This window comes from Phocoena phocoena, chromosome 12, assembly GCF_963924675.1.
Source record: "Phocoena phocoena chromosome 12, mPhoPho1.1, whole genome shotgun sequence".
NCBI classification, from domain to species: domain Eukaryota; kingdom Metazoa; phylum Chordata; class Mammalia; order Artiodactyla; family Phocoenidae; genus Phocoena; species Phocoena phocoena.
The window spans coordinates 49,705,254-49,721,462 of NC_089230.1; the positions used below are offsets into that span (position 1 = coordinate 49,705,254).

Consider the following 16,209-nt stretch of genomic DNA (forward strand, 5'->3'; position numbering starts at 1 on the left):
GAAACCAAAACATCCGTTTTGAACACTTCTATGTATCCTTTACACGTGGTTTTGAGGGAGAAAATTAGGAGTAGTTGTGTTTACAAGTCCCCTGCTCTCAACTATTAAAAAAAAAATCCATAAAAATCAGAGCAACATATCTAGCTCAAAGTCCCCCTTGAACATATCAGACTTCCGGCTCTGTGTGGAAGTCCAAGTTTCCTAAACCTTATGGTGGTGTCCGTATGTGGTGTATGTATAGTGTGATACATGTATGCACAGGGAAAATACTGGAAAGAAACCAAAATGAACTGTGACCGTCCCCTAGTGGGGGACTATGATTACTTTTTTTTTTAAGCCATTCTTACTATTTCACTTTAAAAAAAAATCTTTTTACTTATGGAAAATTTTGAGCACATACAAAAAGCAAACAGAATAGCTCCCATCACCCGGCCCTAAGAACCACCAACCTATGGCCAGTCCTGCCCCATCTTCATCACTCCCCACCTCCATATTATTTTGAAGCAAATGTGTCATTGACTTTAATGTTGTTAATAATACTTTTTAAATATTTTCTATTTAAAAAAATGAAAACACAATAATACTTGCTTAAATAATCAAGGGGAAACATATAATTGAAAGAAATTCTCCCTTTGAGTTCTGCTTAAAGAGTTCTCTTCCTACTACTGTAGGTTGGTCAGTAGTCACACGTCTCTGAACTGCCAGCCTGGGAGTTACTCTAAGAGTTCCCGAGAGTGACCAGAAATGGATGACCACTCCCCCAGATCATTATTAGCCATAAGTATTTCAGCTGTTTCAAGTCTGATGCCAGCTGAAACCATGATTTTCTTCTGTCATAAGAAAACATGACTCACCTTGCAGCACTGGGTTTACAGTTTCATAACCAAACACCTTGCTTATCTCATAAATTATTCACCGCTGACTAGAGTATGAAGGATCAGACCTACGGACCCAATGACACCTGCTTTGCAGTCTGCATTCGGCTCTCTCTGTGACAAGTGGGAAGACCTATCCTACCTGCATCTTATATTCTAGGGTATCTGGGCTGCTACTTGTAACTGGAAATGGTCCTCCATCTTCCAGAAATGCTCTCCAAGGGAACAGCACAAATGCCTAAAAGAACCAAATAATAAATATAATAATGCTGCATAATAATGTCCATAAGAAATAGACATTTGTATATGAACAAGATGTCTGTGTCTGCACACCAAAACACTGTGGGATGATTTCTCTATTATGTAGAAATAGTTCTTGATGGATAGTCCCGGATGATGCACAGGAGAGAGTAATAATCTTATTTTTTAAATTGATTTTTCAGAAAGTGACTAAACACAGAGGGTACTTAAGATTTCAGTGTAAATAGTCAACACCAGTATTTCAAAGTCCCAGAATAGTATAAAACCAATGGTACATATTTATAATCAAAAAAAGTAAACTTACTCAAATTTTTTCAATATTACAAACCTTAAATATTTGTCCTTTATCTCCATTGTGCTCCAGTTCTAGGCATCAACTCAAAACCAATGTCACAACGTTACACATGGGCCTCTGTCTTCTCCACATCACTGTCCAACAGCCAAGGCATCCCCTACTCCCTGGGGCATGACATGCAGTCCTGGATATAGTGGGCCTGTCCACCTGACCCCATTCTACACTTCCAGACTCGGTACTGGCTTCAGACAATTCCTAGAGTTGGAGTTGATTCAGGTAGCAGGGAGCCAGGACACCTGCATCCACCTAACCCCAGGCAACACTCAAAGGCAGCAGGAGCAGGCCCAATGGTCACGGTCCAACCCTGTTTTCGGGTCTAAATGAGGGTCAAGGCTTGGGCCAAGAGTCACTGTCTTGTAGCTATGGAAGGTAGAAGTGTGAGACTTACATGGGGTTGATGCTGGCATTACTTGGCTTAGCTTTGTAACATAAAAACATTAAGTTGGAGGTTTTGGAGTCAAAAGATCTGGGCTTGTGAGGTGGTTTTAAAGATATGCCTACAGGGACTTCCCTGGGGGTCCAGTGGTTAAGACTTTGAGCTTCCACCGCAGGGAGCACAGGTTTGATCTCTGGCTGGGGAACTAAGTTCTCACTGTGAGGCCAAAAAAAAAAAAAAAGATATGTCCACAAATTCTTTTTTGTTTTAAAGATTTTTTTTGATGTGGACCATTTCTAAGTCTTTATTAAATTTGTTACAATATTGCTTCTGTTTTATGTTTTGTTTGTTTGGCCACGAGGCATGTAGGATCTTGGCTCCCTGACCGGATATCAAACCCACGCTCCCAGCATTGGAAGGCGAAGTCTTAATCAATGGACTGCCAGGGAAGTCCCGGTCCACAAATTCTTTGATTCTCTTCCCATTAAGAGGTGCAGCACCTTGACCAGAGCCTCATGAGAGATCCTGAACCAGAACTACCCAGCTAAGCTGCTCCCAGACTCCTGAGCCTCAGAAACTATATGAGATAATTAATGTTTATTGTGTCAATCTGCTAAATTTGGGGGTAATTTGCTCTGAAGCCATAGATAACTAACACAGTTTGTGACCTAGTGTTGCCATGACTATGCAGCAGTCTGATCTCTGGGCTTCTAGAACCTCAAACTCTTTAGTTGTAGCAGGTGGGTAATATAGTTAGTGCCTAGGAGCAATAATAGTTGCCAGGATTACATTCGATAACGCATGTTGTTACCGGGCTGTTCACAACTCAGCTGCTGACCTAATTTACGTATTGTAATTGCTATCATTATTATTTATTACATGGAAGAGATCAGGTGTTGGTTTTGCTACCAGCTGTGAGCAGATAAGCTGTTGTCCCAATTAGCCTGTTGAGCGGTTTAGAGGGAGAGCACCTGACTGGGAGTAACAGTGGGCCATGGGGGCCTAGCCCACTCTACCACGTGAGTGAAGGAGAGCTTACCAAGGCTAAAGGGCATTCCAGCACAATGCACTTTTGATTGGTATAAAAATAGCTCTCAACACACCTGGAGGCTCTGTGGATCCAGCGGCTGTGGCAAGCTGAGCTGGGAAGCAAACATGCTCTTCATGAGAGAGTTGCTCAGTGGCGGCAACCCATGCTACATGTCATCTGTGACAGACTGGTAGGCAGGAGCATTTCCAGCTGCCAAAAATGTTCTTCTACTAAAACAGGAAGGGAATCTCATTAACAGCAGTTACTCAAGTTTCTAAAGCTCAAAACTCTCTTCAAGGTTACTGGAGCAAGATAACATTTTGAGATATCAACAGGTTTCTTCCTCAGCAACGTCATCCCTCACTCCCGTTTCTTTACACACTGCCCTTCACTCTCACAATTCACAGCCCTCAAGGGAAAGGTAGCTATCCTCTAGACAAGCACGGTCTAACTGCAGAACTTTCTGCAGGGCGGAAATGTTCCATATTTGACTGTCCAATATGGTAGCCACTAGCCACATGTAGCTGTTGAGCACTTGAAATGTGGCTACCATGACTGAGGAACTGAATTTTAAGTCTTATATCATCAAAATCAATATTAATTTAAACTTTTAAATTAAAATAGCCACATGTGGCTACTGTACTGGACAGCTCAGCTGTAGCTCTAGAACAAAGACATCAGTTGTTGAATTTATTTTGAGACCAGTAGCTGAGACAGCAATTCCTGATATGTAAAACCAAATTTTAAGTTAAATAATAAGAGCCTGGGGTTTGAGAGAGAAAGTTTCTTGTTTTGTTTTGAACAAAACTTGGCTTTGCATATCAAGAACCAAAAATCCTGAAGACTAGAGCATGAAATTTATACCATAAGTCACAGAAAAGGAAGTATGCTTGATAAATCACAATCATTTTCTTGCCCCAAAGGAAATGAGTTTAGCGAGCAAGGAAAGACTCTCTCTAGAGCTTAGATCTTGTGGATGCCCAAGAAAAGATGATGAAACAGGATCAGTTTCGGGGGGATCCAAAAGATCCCCAGGACAGAAGGGATCTTTTGCCTAAATCCTCCATGGGTTTTGCCAAGTCATGCATAAAACAGATATCAAAAAGGAGATTAGTGGGCTTCCCTGGTGGCGCAGTGGTTGAGAGTCCGCCTGCCGATGCAGCGGACACGGGTTCATGCCCTGGTCTGGGAAGATCCCACATGCCGCGGAGCGGCTAGGCCTGTGAGCCATGGCCGCTGAGCCTGCGCGTCGGAGCCTGTGCTCCGCAACAGGAGAGGTCACAGCAGTGAGAGGCCCGCGTACTGCAAAAACAAAACAAAACAAAACAAAAAAAAAAAGAAAAAGGAGATTAGCAATGACTGAGGGAGATGTTAGCATTGATGGAAATGAGGCAGCCTCCCAGAGATGAGCAGATAGTCAAGTGTTGTGGAAAGACCTGAGGAGTGCCTAAGACCCCACAAGGGGGTGTCCAAGTGGGGTGCTGAGCCACAGGCCAATCAGAAGAGATCTGGGATTAGACAGAGATGGGTGAGGTAGCCACTCCTCTTCAACTGCTGGGATAATTTATAAGCACCCCCAGGAATTTAGATCACCTCTGAGAAGGATAAAGGAGGAGAAGGGTGTGGTGTAAGGCTTAAGTTAAGGTCCAGTATTAGTGCTGCCTTGACATCTGGTAAAATTGGGAGGGCTTTGAATGACCTAACTATAAGTTCCCCTGTCTACTCTGCTCCCACAGGTAAGGTCCCCTAGTCAAACAAACTTCCTTATCAAAGGGACCAAGTACAATCCCTGCTTATCCCCAAGTAGTGGTTTCAGTTCCCTGCCAGACCACAAAATTATTCAAATGAACCAATCACATCCTCCTATGGGAGCCAGGAAGCCTGCCTCTCAAGCCCCTAGTTGTTCACTCTGGTCACAAGTACAAATGCTCTGTGGCCCTGCATGGCATGCTATGTTCTATTCCCCTTAGCTGTGAGTACATGTGACGAGTAAACTGCTGTTGATCCCATCTGTCAAGTATTTAGTGTCATGTGTTTGGCCATCCCCATAACCTTAGGGCAGAATCCCTCCCTCACCAACAGGGTAGGAGGAGGCAATTAAAACAAAGGTAAAAGGGGATAATCTTGAATTAATTGATTTTATATCTCAAACTGACTACTTTAAACTGTAAATGTGGCTGAATGACATGGAATTGAAAAGTTTAATCTTTTTGTCAGCAGAAGTAGGGGCTTATGAACTTAAGTTCAAAGACAGATAAAGGTAACTCAATTATTTGCATATCAAACCACTGTACTAGTGCAAAAATCATACCACCCTTTTCACGTTTTTGTGAGAATTAACAAAAGATAGTTGCATACAGTTATATACTGAGACACTGAATAAAAACTTTGACTTATCCTGATAGCTCAAGGATGGCGCTTGGAGTTGCTCAATGGATATATAAACATTTTCTCCTGTTTCTCATATCATTCACATGCTTTCTCATGATTCTCAATGAGCCCTGCCAAGAGGCCCATGATTCATTCAACACCCATGTGACAGTGATGTATCAGGCATCTACTATGTACTGAGTACTGTGTCAGGAACTGTCTGAGATACAAAGATGGGTCCCCCATGGGTCTGACCTTCTAGCCCAGTAGGGCCCAGTGAGGCAGAGCTCATTATCCAGCTACTTCTGACCTTCCTCTAAACTCCCAAGGCACTTTCTATATATATACCTCCCTTATAGGTTGTATATATCTTCTTAAAATAATGGTACTGCAGACAAAAAAATGTCACCTGCCATTCCACTAAACAAAGAATGTTGCCTGCCACCAAGTCATCAGCCGATACAGCTGCCCCCCAACGGTGCACCCTGAGGGGAATTCAGGATAGAGAAAAACAGGATACTGGCCCTAGATAGGTAAGATGCATATCTAAGAAATAATTTTAATGAGTCCAGACTCTTGCATCTTCCCATACGTAGAAAATCACTAAAATCATTAACTTGTGATGTCTGTTTTTTGTGATTAGCAGTAGTCCTTTGATGTTCAACCACATGGGTTTTTTGCTCTTTTTGCTGTTTTGCTGTAAAAACTCCTCTATATCCTGGCTCCTCCCTTACCTCTTCAGAGCAGATCCTCAGAGCTATCTGAGAGACTGTCTCCCAGGCTATAGTCCTCAGTAAGGTTCCCGGAATAAAAGATTTGCAACTTTTAGGCTGTGCATTTTTCTTTAGCCAACAGTACCAAAAAGCAGAGTATTCTAATGGAAACATTTATTTTCAGCCTAAATCAAGAGCACAGAAGCCCAATATCCCACAAACCTCTTCCTGGTTGACTCCTTCCATGTCATTCCTATGCTTTTCTCCCACCAATCCACAAAATTATTTTCTCTCTCTCAGCCTCTGGGTCCAGCTTTGTTCGTACCATACTGTTGACTGTATTGCTTATATTTTAAAATTTCTTTTTTGTTTATTATGATGTTTTAACATCTTTAAAAAACCTTGCTGGCTGGGGAGAGCCTGCCCTTCCCTGCATAGCCAATTCTTAGAGATAGCTAAGGGCCCAGCATGCCTCTGATATGCAAACTAACCAATCTGAGCCATACGTCCTCTGACCCTTGCAACCCAGGAGGCAATATTTCTCTCCTTTAATCATCCCAGGGCTAGTTAACAGGCAACTAGAGACCTCTCCTATAGCCCAAAGCCCGCTGGAATTATTCAAAGTAGCCGATCTTAAACTGTTCCTCTGCCCTGCCTTGCCTTTCCAGGTCATGGCCTAAGCACTCTCCTTGCTCCCGACCTGTGGCCCTGTATGACATGGCATGATGGATGTTTCTAGGAACTGAGTATAATAATTTTGTTTTCCTGAGTCTCTCCTGTGTCTCCTCTTGTGGCTGCACCAGACTGATTTTCACATAAGAGAACATAGAACATTGACTTGCTCTCTTATCTTGGTAAGTTTGTGCAGAACTTTTAACTACTAAGTGCCACAAACAACCACAATTTTTGGCAGAGTTTTAGAGCCCCAAACACGTACTAGGTCTATTAATTTATAGATACTTGGAGACTATTAAAAAATATCAATACAGTTCAGATATAAATATGACTGCTACTCTAAGCTAGAGAACCATAGCACATGATACACTCTCTAGAGAGATGAGAGTCAGATTCTAGGCACCACCATTGATCAAATCATTGGTTAACCTTTTCCTCACGTTCCTAATTCTTCAGTCTAGATCACTGTCCTTGATAGGTCCCATCTCTCCTTTATCAATAGTACTACTTATTAGGGAGCTGTACAATGTAATGCTATGTATAGAAAGGGGTCTCAGAATGATACTTAACATTTTTAGCACTATATCCTCTTTTATTTCCTTCCTCCCCATGCACCCAATATTTTGAAAGATTTTTCTACCAAATTAAGCATTCTCCTGTTTTTAACTCAAAGCCACATAAACACCTAGCCTAAGCTCTGAGCTGCAGGAAGAGATGAAGAAACATGATATAAAGGAAAGAACAGGGCACTGGAGTCAGTAAAACCCTGTGAATGTAAGGTCTGCTACAACAAGCTTGTGACCCTGGGGCAAGTTATGCAACTTCTCTCTCTATTTCTTCATCTGTAAAGATGGTGATATGATTGCTATTCCACGGAGTTGGCACATGGCGGGAACTCAACCAAAGCAAGTTCCCTCTGCTCCTTATCTCATTCGTTCTTATGATTCCAGTTAAAAAAAGAAAGAAATGTGACATTTTCTTTACCTGCAAAACTTTTGGGCAAACGTGTCTTTTTCATCATGTCTTTAGAAATACTGAAAACAGCTCACTGTGACAACTCATTCAGACCCTCAGTTGGTAAACCTGGCCTGAGCCTTCTGCTGGGGTACGTCTGACCAGTGCAGCTTGCCAGCAGCACTCAAGATACAGGGAAACTCACAGGAATGAAAGGTCAGCTTGTTGCTTGTGCCAGTGCTACACCTGCCAACTGCTAGCCCCTAATAAAGTCAGGTCTCCCCAGCAGTCCACTAAAATACAAGGATAGACGTATCACATTCTCCAAACTGTTTTGCCACACTCCAGCTGCCTTACTGTCAAGAAGCGGTCAAGGGTTTCCTAGAATATCAGTCATGTTGTGTGTGACAGAGTCAGCCATAATGCGATCCCAGGCAAGCTGGCTGTAGCCACAGGGAGCAGGGAATTCATGGGACACATGCTAGGGTTTTTCCTGGATGCAAGGATATGAAAAAGAAAATGAAACCCAAAAAACGCCTGCAAAGTGGCCAGAGGAGGCCAGGCAAAAGTTGTGGCTCTTCACTTCTCAGGCGCTGGAGACCAAGGAGCACATGGGGCCTTCTCTGTGTCGCCCAGAAATCCCCAGATAACCCTGAAGCACACTTTAATATCTGTGTGTTCAGAGACACTCAAACTAGGTGAGCATAAAGATAAATTGAAAAATGAAGAGAAAACCAACACAAATTCGAGGACTAAGAATTGGTGTTGCTTCTTGAGAGATTGCTTGATGATCTCTTAAATCAGGCTTATTGCAGAAAGTTAAGGTACCTTTGGTTTATTTCCTTAAATTCCTCCTTTTTACCATATTCACTCTGAACATCAATAATACACTCAGATCAGTGGCACTCTGCATGCCATATGTTTTATTCTGTCCTATAGAATTCCTTTGAGGGACTTTTTTTTTTTTTTTTTTTCTGGTTTCCCTCCATCCTTGAATTTCAAACGAATTCAATCCTTTAAATCAGGGAGTGGCAAACTCTTTCTTAAAGGGTCAGATGGTAAATATTTTCAGCTTTGTGAATCATATAATCTCTGTTGCAACTATTCAACTCTGTGGTTCTAGTGTGAAAGCAGTCAGAGACTATCTATAAATGAATAGGCCTGGCTGTGTTCTAAAAAAAACCTTCATTTCTGGACACAGAAACTTGAATTCCACATAATTTTCATGTGTCACAAAATACTACCCTTGAGTTTTTCCCTCAACCATTTAAACACATAAAAACCATCCTTAGGGCTTCCCTGGTGGCGCAGTGGTTGAGTCTGCCTGCTAATGCAGGGGACACGGGTTCGAGCCCTGGTCTGGGAATCCCACATGCTGCGGAGCGACTAGGTCCGTGAACCACAACTACTGAGCCTGCGCGTCTGGAGCCTGTGTTCCGCAACAAGAGAGGCCGCGATAGTGAGAGGCCTGCGCACCGCGATGAAGAGTGGCCCCTGCTTGCCACAACTAGAGAAAGCCCTCGCACAGAAACGAAGACCCAATACAGCAAAAATAAAATAAATTAATAAAGAAAAAGGAAAAAACAAAACAAACATCCTTAGCTCACAGGCCTTACAAAATCAGGCAGGGGCCTATGGCAGTAGTTTGCTGATCCCTAACTTAAACAGATGAGATTGATTAGAACCAATTGTACTACTGAAGCATTTACCTTTGGCGCAAATGATTAATTCACCTGAAATTAAAGATAAGCTCAATCGTCAGGCATTTCTTGCACTGGCTAATAAATAACTCTTATACGTTGGTGGACATGCCCAGAGGTGAATGACAGGCCCTGGGCAATGTGATTCTGATGCCATCGGAGGACAGCACCGATTTCTATCAGGTCCTTGGCAGAGGACAGGTCGACAGGAGCAGAGTGAAACTTTTGTGCCTAGAAACATTAAACTTTCTTGCAATCTGAGCTGGTCTATGCCACAGAGAAGCAGAGGCCAGATATGAGGGACCCTACGGGGCCACTGTCCTGTTGTCCTTGAGCTACATGCTTCTTCTCCTCCCCTGGTCTATGGAAGTATGCTGTTCTCATTCCAGGTAAGAGTTCCTTCTTTTCAAACTCTGGAGAAGTCTTCAGTTTACCTAAGCAAAAAGTTCCCTGGGGAACTTTTATATGTTAAAAAAAAAAAAAAAAGTATATATTTACATATATGTAAATATGTTTGGTCATATTTACTCAGTTGGTGAGCTCTGGGAAGGGCGAGGGAACTTCTCCAAGCTTCCTGTCTCTTTTGGTTATCTAAGGACTTCTCCTTGCTTGCAGGTTCAGCACTAAGTAAAATCCTCAAGCGGAAAGACATTTATCTTTCAGCTTCTCCTTTCCTCCTGCCTCTTGCCCTCTCTTTGGAGTCTCCCTTTCCATCAATCCTGCTGCTGTCTGGCATCCATCCTAGTTCTCAGGCTTTGGAGTCAAATGCACATAGGTTCTAATTCTGGTCTGCTACTCCCTGGCTGTGTGATTCCAAACACAGACACACCCCCAAAGACCTCTGAAGAAAAAAGGCTGGAGGAAATGCTATGAATGAAGGACTCTTGGTTCCTTCTGAGGTCCTCTGAAAAATATACTGAATATACTGAAATCAGTCATAGGACACAGTGCCCTCCATTCCTGCAGACTGAGAGCACCAGGGCAGAGAAAGCCCCACAAAGCAGTTCCTGGGGGAAGCAGAGTGGCTCCCCTGGGAGAACAGGAGCAAGCTGAACTCCATGGAGCTGGAATCCAAGAAGAACTTCTAGGGTATAGTCCTATTTCTTCATCCTATGTAAATTCCTTGCAAATTCTGACTTGAGATTTCAGAGCCCAGAGGGCTAATGAATGGCTATCATGACAATTAGTCAAAACCTTTATATCCTACGTGCTTGACAAAGCTACAGCTCCCAAAGCTGTTTGTCAATCAAAGAAAACAAATTAGCCTGATTTTTTGTCCTGCTGAATTTGCATTCTAAATCCAGACTCCCATGATGCTCAGAGTAAGAAAAAGCAGAGCAGAAAGAGAAAATATGGTTCAGTCCAAGCCCCACATTCCTATTCTCTATGGACACTCATGCTAATGGTGGGAAGTGATTATAATCCACAGATAAAAGCACTGCCCTCCCAGGTCCCCCTCATTGACTAAATACTCACACTGGGAATTTATCAAATGAAGTTAATTAATTTTGACAATTTAAGAATAAGCAGAGACCCTCAGGCCTGACCTCTTCCCTTCCCATACACAGCTTATTATTTATACAGGAAACATTGTAACTCTTAATCCAAGCTAATTTTTTCATCAGTCATGATTAATTAACCAAATAAACATTCTTTTTGAATGCAGAGTATTTAATATCTACAAGGCCAGAGGTAAATTAACTTATTTATAAATTTAACTCAGGTGGTGATTTCCGTTGGTTTCAGATGTGCAGTGAAAATTCTGTGTTTTTGAAAGGTAATTAAGGGCTGAAAAAATAAAACTCTTAGGAAAAATCATCTTCAGAAGTATAAAAAATGTGATTCCCAATAAAACAGCCTGTTATGCAAACTAACTATATTGAAATCACATTTAATAAAATCAAGAATATTATTATCCAACAAAAACACAGTTCACCTGGACAGCCTCCGCAGCCGAACGTGTTTGGTAGCGGCAGTGCCCCCGACTATTTAAAGCTCATTACCTAATAGTGCCAAGAGTGGCCTCCCTCCATGATCACTCAGAAACACCTGCCCCACAGAATTTATTGGACAGGATTAGCACTCCAGCCCTTACCGGATGAGGTACCTCACTGCAGCGTCAAACTGCAGAAACATAACCTCCCTTCGAAGGAGGAGGACCTGGGACACCAGAGTGGGGTCTTCGGGGCTCTGGAGGCTGTCAATCATTTTCTGCAGCTCTTGAAGCTCAGACCCTAGAAGATGGACGACATTTTACTCACTGTGAAACACAGGCTACCCTAGCTACCCTGTGAACCATTTCACCTCCAAAGCTAACTTTTTACCTAAATTGACTTCTCTTTGTTTGTGAGTATACTAATTATATGTTTTGCAAGATCAGCAAAGCCTTATGTTCTAGAACCCAAGGTCTGATTTATCTTTCCTTCCTTCCTTCCTCCCTCAGAATGTAATAACTTGCTTTGCTTTTCAGCAGAATAAGAACATACTGTTGAAAGAAAGTTTCAGTGTTTATAAGGCTACAGACTCTAAATAGATTGAAAAAGAGAAATTACAAGGAATGGGAAAGTATAGGCCTCAGTAAGACTATTAGGGGCTTGAAATTACTATAAACCAGCACTCATTTCTCATAGCCATGCCATTCAAATCAGCCCTGTCACTGGCTCATCCTGTCAATGGCTCATAGATTAAGGAAGACTCAGGATCATCCAAGGCAAGCAAAAATATGTATACATATATGTATACATGTATACAGACACATACATAGATCCTTCTAGGATATTCTCATCATTTCAGGAGTAGATGTGGGAGATCCTAAATTGGCTTATTTCTTGGACCCTTACTGCAAAAGATTTATATGTGTTTTGGATGGAAATTTAAGTTAGAGGCCTTTTGGGGCACTCAATACTGGTTTGAGGAACCTGGCCTGGGTCTAGATGGCTGTACTAGCATCTCTATTATTGGCTCAGGAAATGAGCTGCTTAGAATGGGAGAGCACAGCAAGAAAATGACAAGCCCTTAGGGAGCACTGATGGGGCAGGTGGGTGGGTCCCATTTCCAGGGCTACCAGAATGTCAGCTGATCTGAAATGCTTATCAGCTCCCTGTGGGGACAGTGATAGTTTTCTACTTGAGAGGACATCCCTGCTATGGGAAGAGAAGGATTGTGGAAATTGATCACCAACCCTGATTGTAGCCCATGGCAGAAATGAGATGGGAGATCCACGAAGCATTTCCGGAGTTACTCTATGTCAACCTCTCATCCAGACTTGAGCAGACTTGTACCCTATCTGGCCTGGTACTGGATCTCTTCCTACATTTCTGGCATGGAAGGCAGGGGAACTGAGGGAGCAGGGAGGCTGTCCATGAGAGCCTGATCAGGGCAGAGCCAGGTCTGAGAATGGTTGCTAATATGTACTTGCGATATATGCTCTTGGCTTTAGGAAAAGATGAGCAGTCCAGATTTCATATCCATTTGATGTTTTACACACCACAGAAAAATGTTTTTTGGGTATTTTCCCAGCCACAAAAGAACTGGGGCCAATCATTAGAGTTTTTATGAATCCTCTATAAATCTGATGGTCATATTGGGCTGAAAAGGAACTTCCACCAGAAGAGGAGTCACAGATCAAATTGTACAAGAACTTTAAGAATGTTGCACTGGATGAGAGGAGTGATGGTCAGTGAGCCTTTTGTTCAAGGTCTAATGTGGCTGGTCTACAAGCAATACACTCTGTCAGGCTATGCAGCAACCAGGGGAAAAGGTTTATCATCGCCTGCAATGACAATGAAAAAAGAATACGAAGTTGTACATACCCTGTGATTAAAGCTCTGTAAAATGTATTTGGGCAAGGGCTAGAAGGAAGTAAGGATAAATAAAAATATTTCACTTGTTACAATGGTTGGATTATGGGTGATTTTTCTCTTTTCATTATTTCCATTACTGTTTATATAATGCTGTGTGTGCACTTTTATATGATCACTTCCCAGCAAAATTGTTCTGTGCTGACAGGTGGCATTATCATTAAAGTACAGGTGTGGACGAGGGCCTACCTTTCCTTTGTTACGCACCGGTAACAGTCCTCATTTGGGCCTCCCTTTCTTGTGGGCTCACACGGCTCAGTGGGAGCAGAGATGGCAGGCACAGGCAGGGAAGGCAGCCTGTCTGTGAGGAGGGGGCAGATGGTTGCCGTGTGGTCATGGGGGTGGTGGGAGGAGACTCTCCACCGGGAAACAAATGAGCCTCTTCCTGTGCCTTTCCGCAGGAGGGTTCCCTTTGGGAAATCAGACAGAGAGAGCAGAATCACAGTGGCCCTGCTTCCATGTGAATATTCAAAGCCAGTACATTTTGTTCATGAAACCCTGAGTTCAGTGTGTAGTGTCTGGGTTTAATTGGCCTCCTAATCCTTTACAAGAAAATCATAATGTAAACTCCTACATTCTGATTCCACCCTCTGCTTCACACTGACTCCAAAGGGAGTTGCTGGCTTTCAGGGAAGGAGAAAATTTGGCAGGGTCCACAGAACCAGCCCACAGTATCTCAGAGCTGCTTCCTCAGTCAAGTGGGAAGACCACAGCTGAAATTCGAAGTGTCTCTTTAAAAGATATTTTAAAGCACATAAGTCTTCAAAAGTCACTTTAACTCCAAACAGCTCTGAAATGGCTAAAAGGAGTTGGGTGGGTCTATGAACAGACCCGTCTCCTCTTTTCACCTTAGTTTTCCTTGTCTCCTTTGGGAAGCAGGCCAGGAACTAAGCAGCCTAGCCTTTTAAAAAAGATGATTATCTTAGAATGGAATTTTTTTTAGTTCAGTTTGCTCTTTATCTATTTTCAGCAAAGCAGAGTATGTAAAACTTTGCACATTCTCCCTGGAGCACAAATGTTTTTACTGGCAACATGACAAGGTGTGTCTCTTTAGTTGTACACCTTGGAAAGCCTGGGCCCCAATTATTTCAATGGTTTCCGGTTCATAAGCATTTAAATAGTAAAAAACCAATTTCCTTCATCCTCAATTCTAGGTCCTCAACAATTTGGCCTCATTTACCACTATCCCTCAGTGTTGCACTGGTGGGTTCATCATTCTCTCTGGACTGGCCATGTGTAGTCCTGCCTGTTATCTTTGCCAGTATCCTTTTCTTGTCCCCCTTTAGGACAAGCCCTCCTATTTTTCTCCATTGATTCAAGTGAGGACAAGTCCCCCCAGATCACCCTCCCTGCGGGCTCTTCCCTCCCAGTTGCTACAGAACCTCCTATGCAGTGACTTCTTTTGGAAACATGGCTCTGGCCCTACCTTGGCTTCTATCTCATCTTCTCGAGGGCAGGGATAGCATTCTTCCTTGCCCATCCTCCTTTCTCCTGTCCCTCATCTACAGTCCAGCCCCACACCCTCCCAACATCCAGCTCCACTGCAGAGCATCTTAGTTTATTTTCTGAGTTAACCCCTTACGACAGTCCCCAGATTAGCAAAAGGAAAGGAGCTAAGAGTGCTTTGGAACTTCTGTAATCTCTTGATGCTTATACTGAAGACTTGCTAGTAGGCCTGCAACAATTCTGTGCTTTCTGCTGAGGTAGCACCAACCCCCTTCCCTTCTTCATGCTGCCTCTCCTCAGATATAGGCATCAATCTTCCTCGTGAAACAAGTCAGAATCTCCCACAAACATTTCCTTGATGCACCGCCCAGAGAGGAATAGATTCAGATTATATCATGTTTGTTTTAAGACCACTAAGTTTAGATAGGCATGTTACCTCATCTCTTTGGCTCTTCTCACACTTTAAAATCCTTGTCTACTATGTTATAATATACTGCTGTTAATTGATTAATATTTACATGACTAATGACATAATTAGGATGGGAGTCAAATTATTTAAATAGTAAGACCAGTTTCACTGCTTCTGATAAACCCAGCTTACTAAGCATTTCAGTGTCTTTAATTTACCTCATGCATTTATCTGAGAACTTGTGCTGAGTGAGAGTTCACGGATTAGCACTGGGCAGATAAAACAAAAGCCTCAACTATTCTTACTAACAGGACTACCAGGTCATTGTTAGCTAACTGAGGGCTGTCTGCAAGCTTCTTGACAGTGAATGCTTGGCCTTGACCTTGCCACATTAGTTCACGAAGCCCAGAAGGGGAAAGGGAATGAAAGCAAAGCTAATATTTAATGGGGACTTGTACATCCTTCTAGAATTTTTACAGATTTTAATCCACAGAACATCTCCCTGAGACAGGTGTTGTCACCCCTGTTTTACAGATGACAAACATAGAGCCAGGGAGTAAAGTGCCCAGCTTTTAGTAAACCAAGTGACAGAGGCAGGGTAAAAACCCAGGCCCCCCAAATTCTGACTTGGCATACTTCATGGTTTAACCTGTAAATGTGGAATCAATCCGTTTGGAGGCAGTATATAATGGGACTTTCCCTTTGCCCTTCTGTCATTTATGAGGAAATATTTTAGTCCTGTCTTTCCAGGTACTAAGAGCTTCATAGTAATTAACTAGATGGGGGAAATCTTTTCACAATGTATATGTATATCAAATATAAAGTTGTTCACTTCAAATATATGACAATTTTATTCTTCAATTAGGCCTCAATAAAGCTGAAAAAAAAAAAGAGCTTCATGGAATTTCAACTGAATATTGAAGGCAATTTTAATCACCTTTAATCACTTACCAATACCCTTAGTTCCTCCCCAGTTGTCTCTCAGAGGGTTAGGACTTAGAGGAAATTCAAAATTTGGATGATTTCCAAGTTTAGTCAAACTGAAGAGGTAGGCCACAATGTCATGGAGAGGGGCTATCAGCTGTAGAGTTAGCTTTAAGGCTCTAAAAGCTACCTGTGGGTAAAATCAATACAAGGAAGTAGTTTTCAAGAAGCTTCTAAAGGGATATAAAAATATATGAGCAT

General features: G+C 42.4%; 1 protein-coding gene and 1 pseudogene across 1 annotated transcript in view; both read right to left on the reverse strand.

Annotated features, from left to right (window-relative positions):
* Nucleotides 1–979, reverse strand: part of LOC136131875 (coiled-coil domain-containing protein 162-like) — a 48,926-nt pseudogene extending 47,947 nt beyond the window's left edge.
* Nucleotides 980–1,008: 29 nt separating this feature from the next.
* The window catches only part of LOC136131876 (coiled-coil domain-containing protein 162-like), a 28,029-nt gene continuing 12,828 nt past the window's right edge, over nt 1,009–16,209 (reverse strand). Inside the window, 4 exon segments of the mRNA XM_065888646.1 lie at nt 1,009–1,113; nt 2,971–3,124; nt 11,405–11,543; nt 15,976–16,138. Of these exon segments, the coding sequence (XP_065744718.1) occupies nt 1,009–1,113; nt 2,971–3,124; nt 11,405–11,543; nt 15,976–16,138 (561 nt within the window).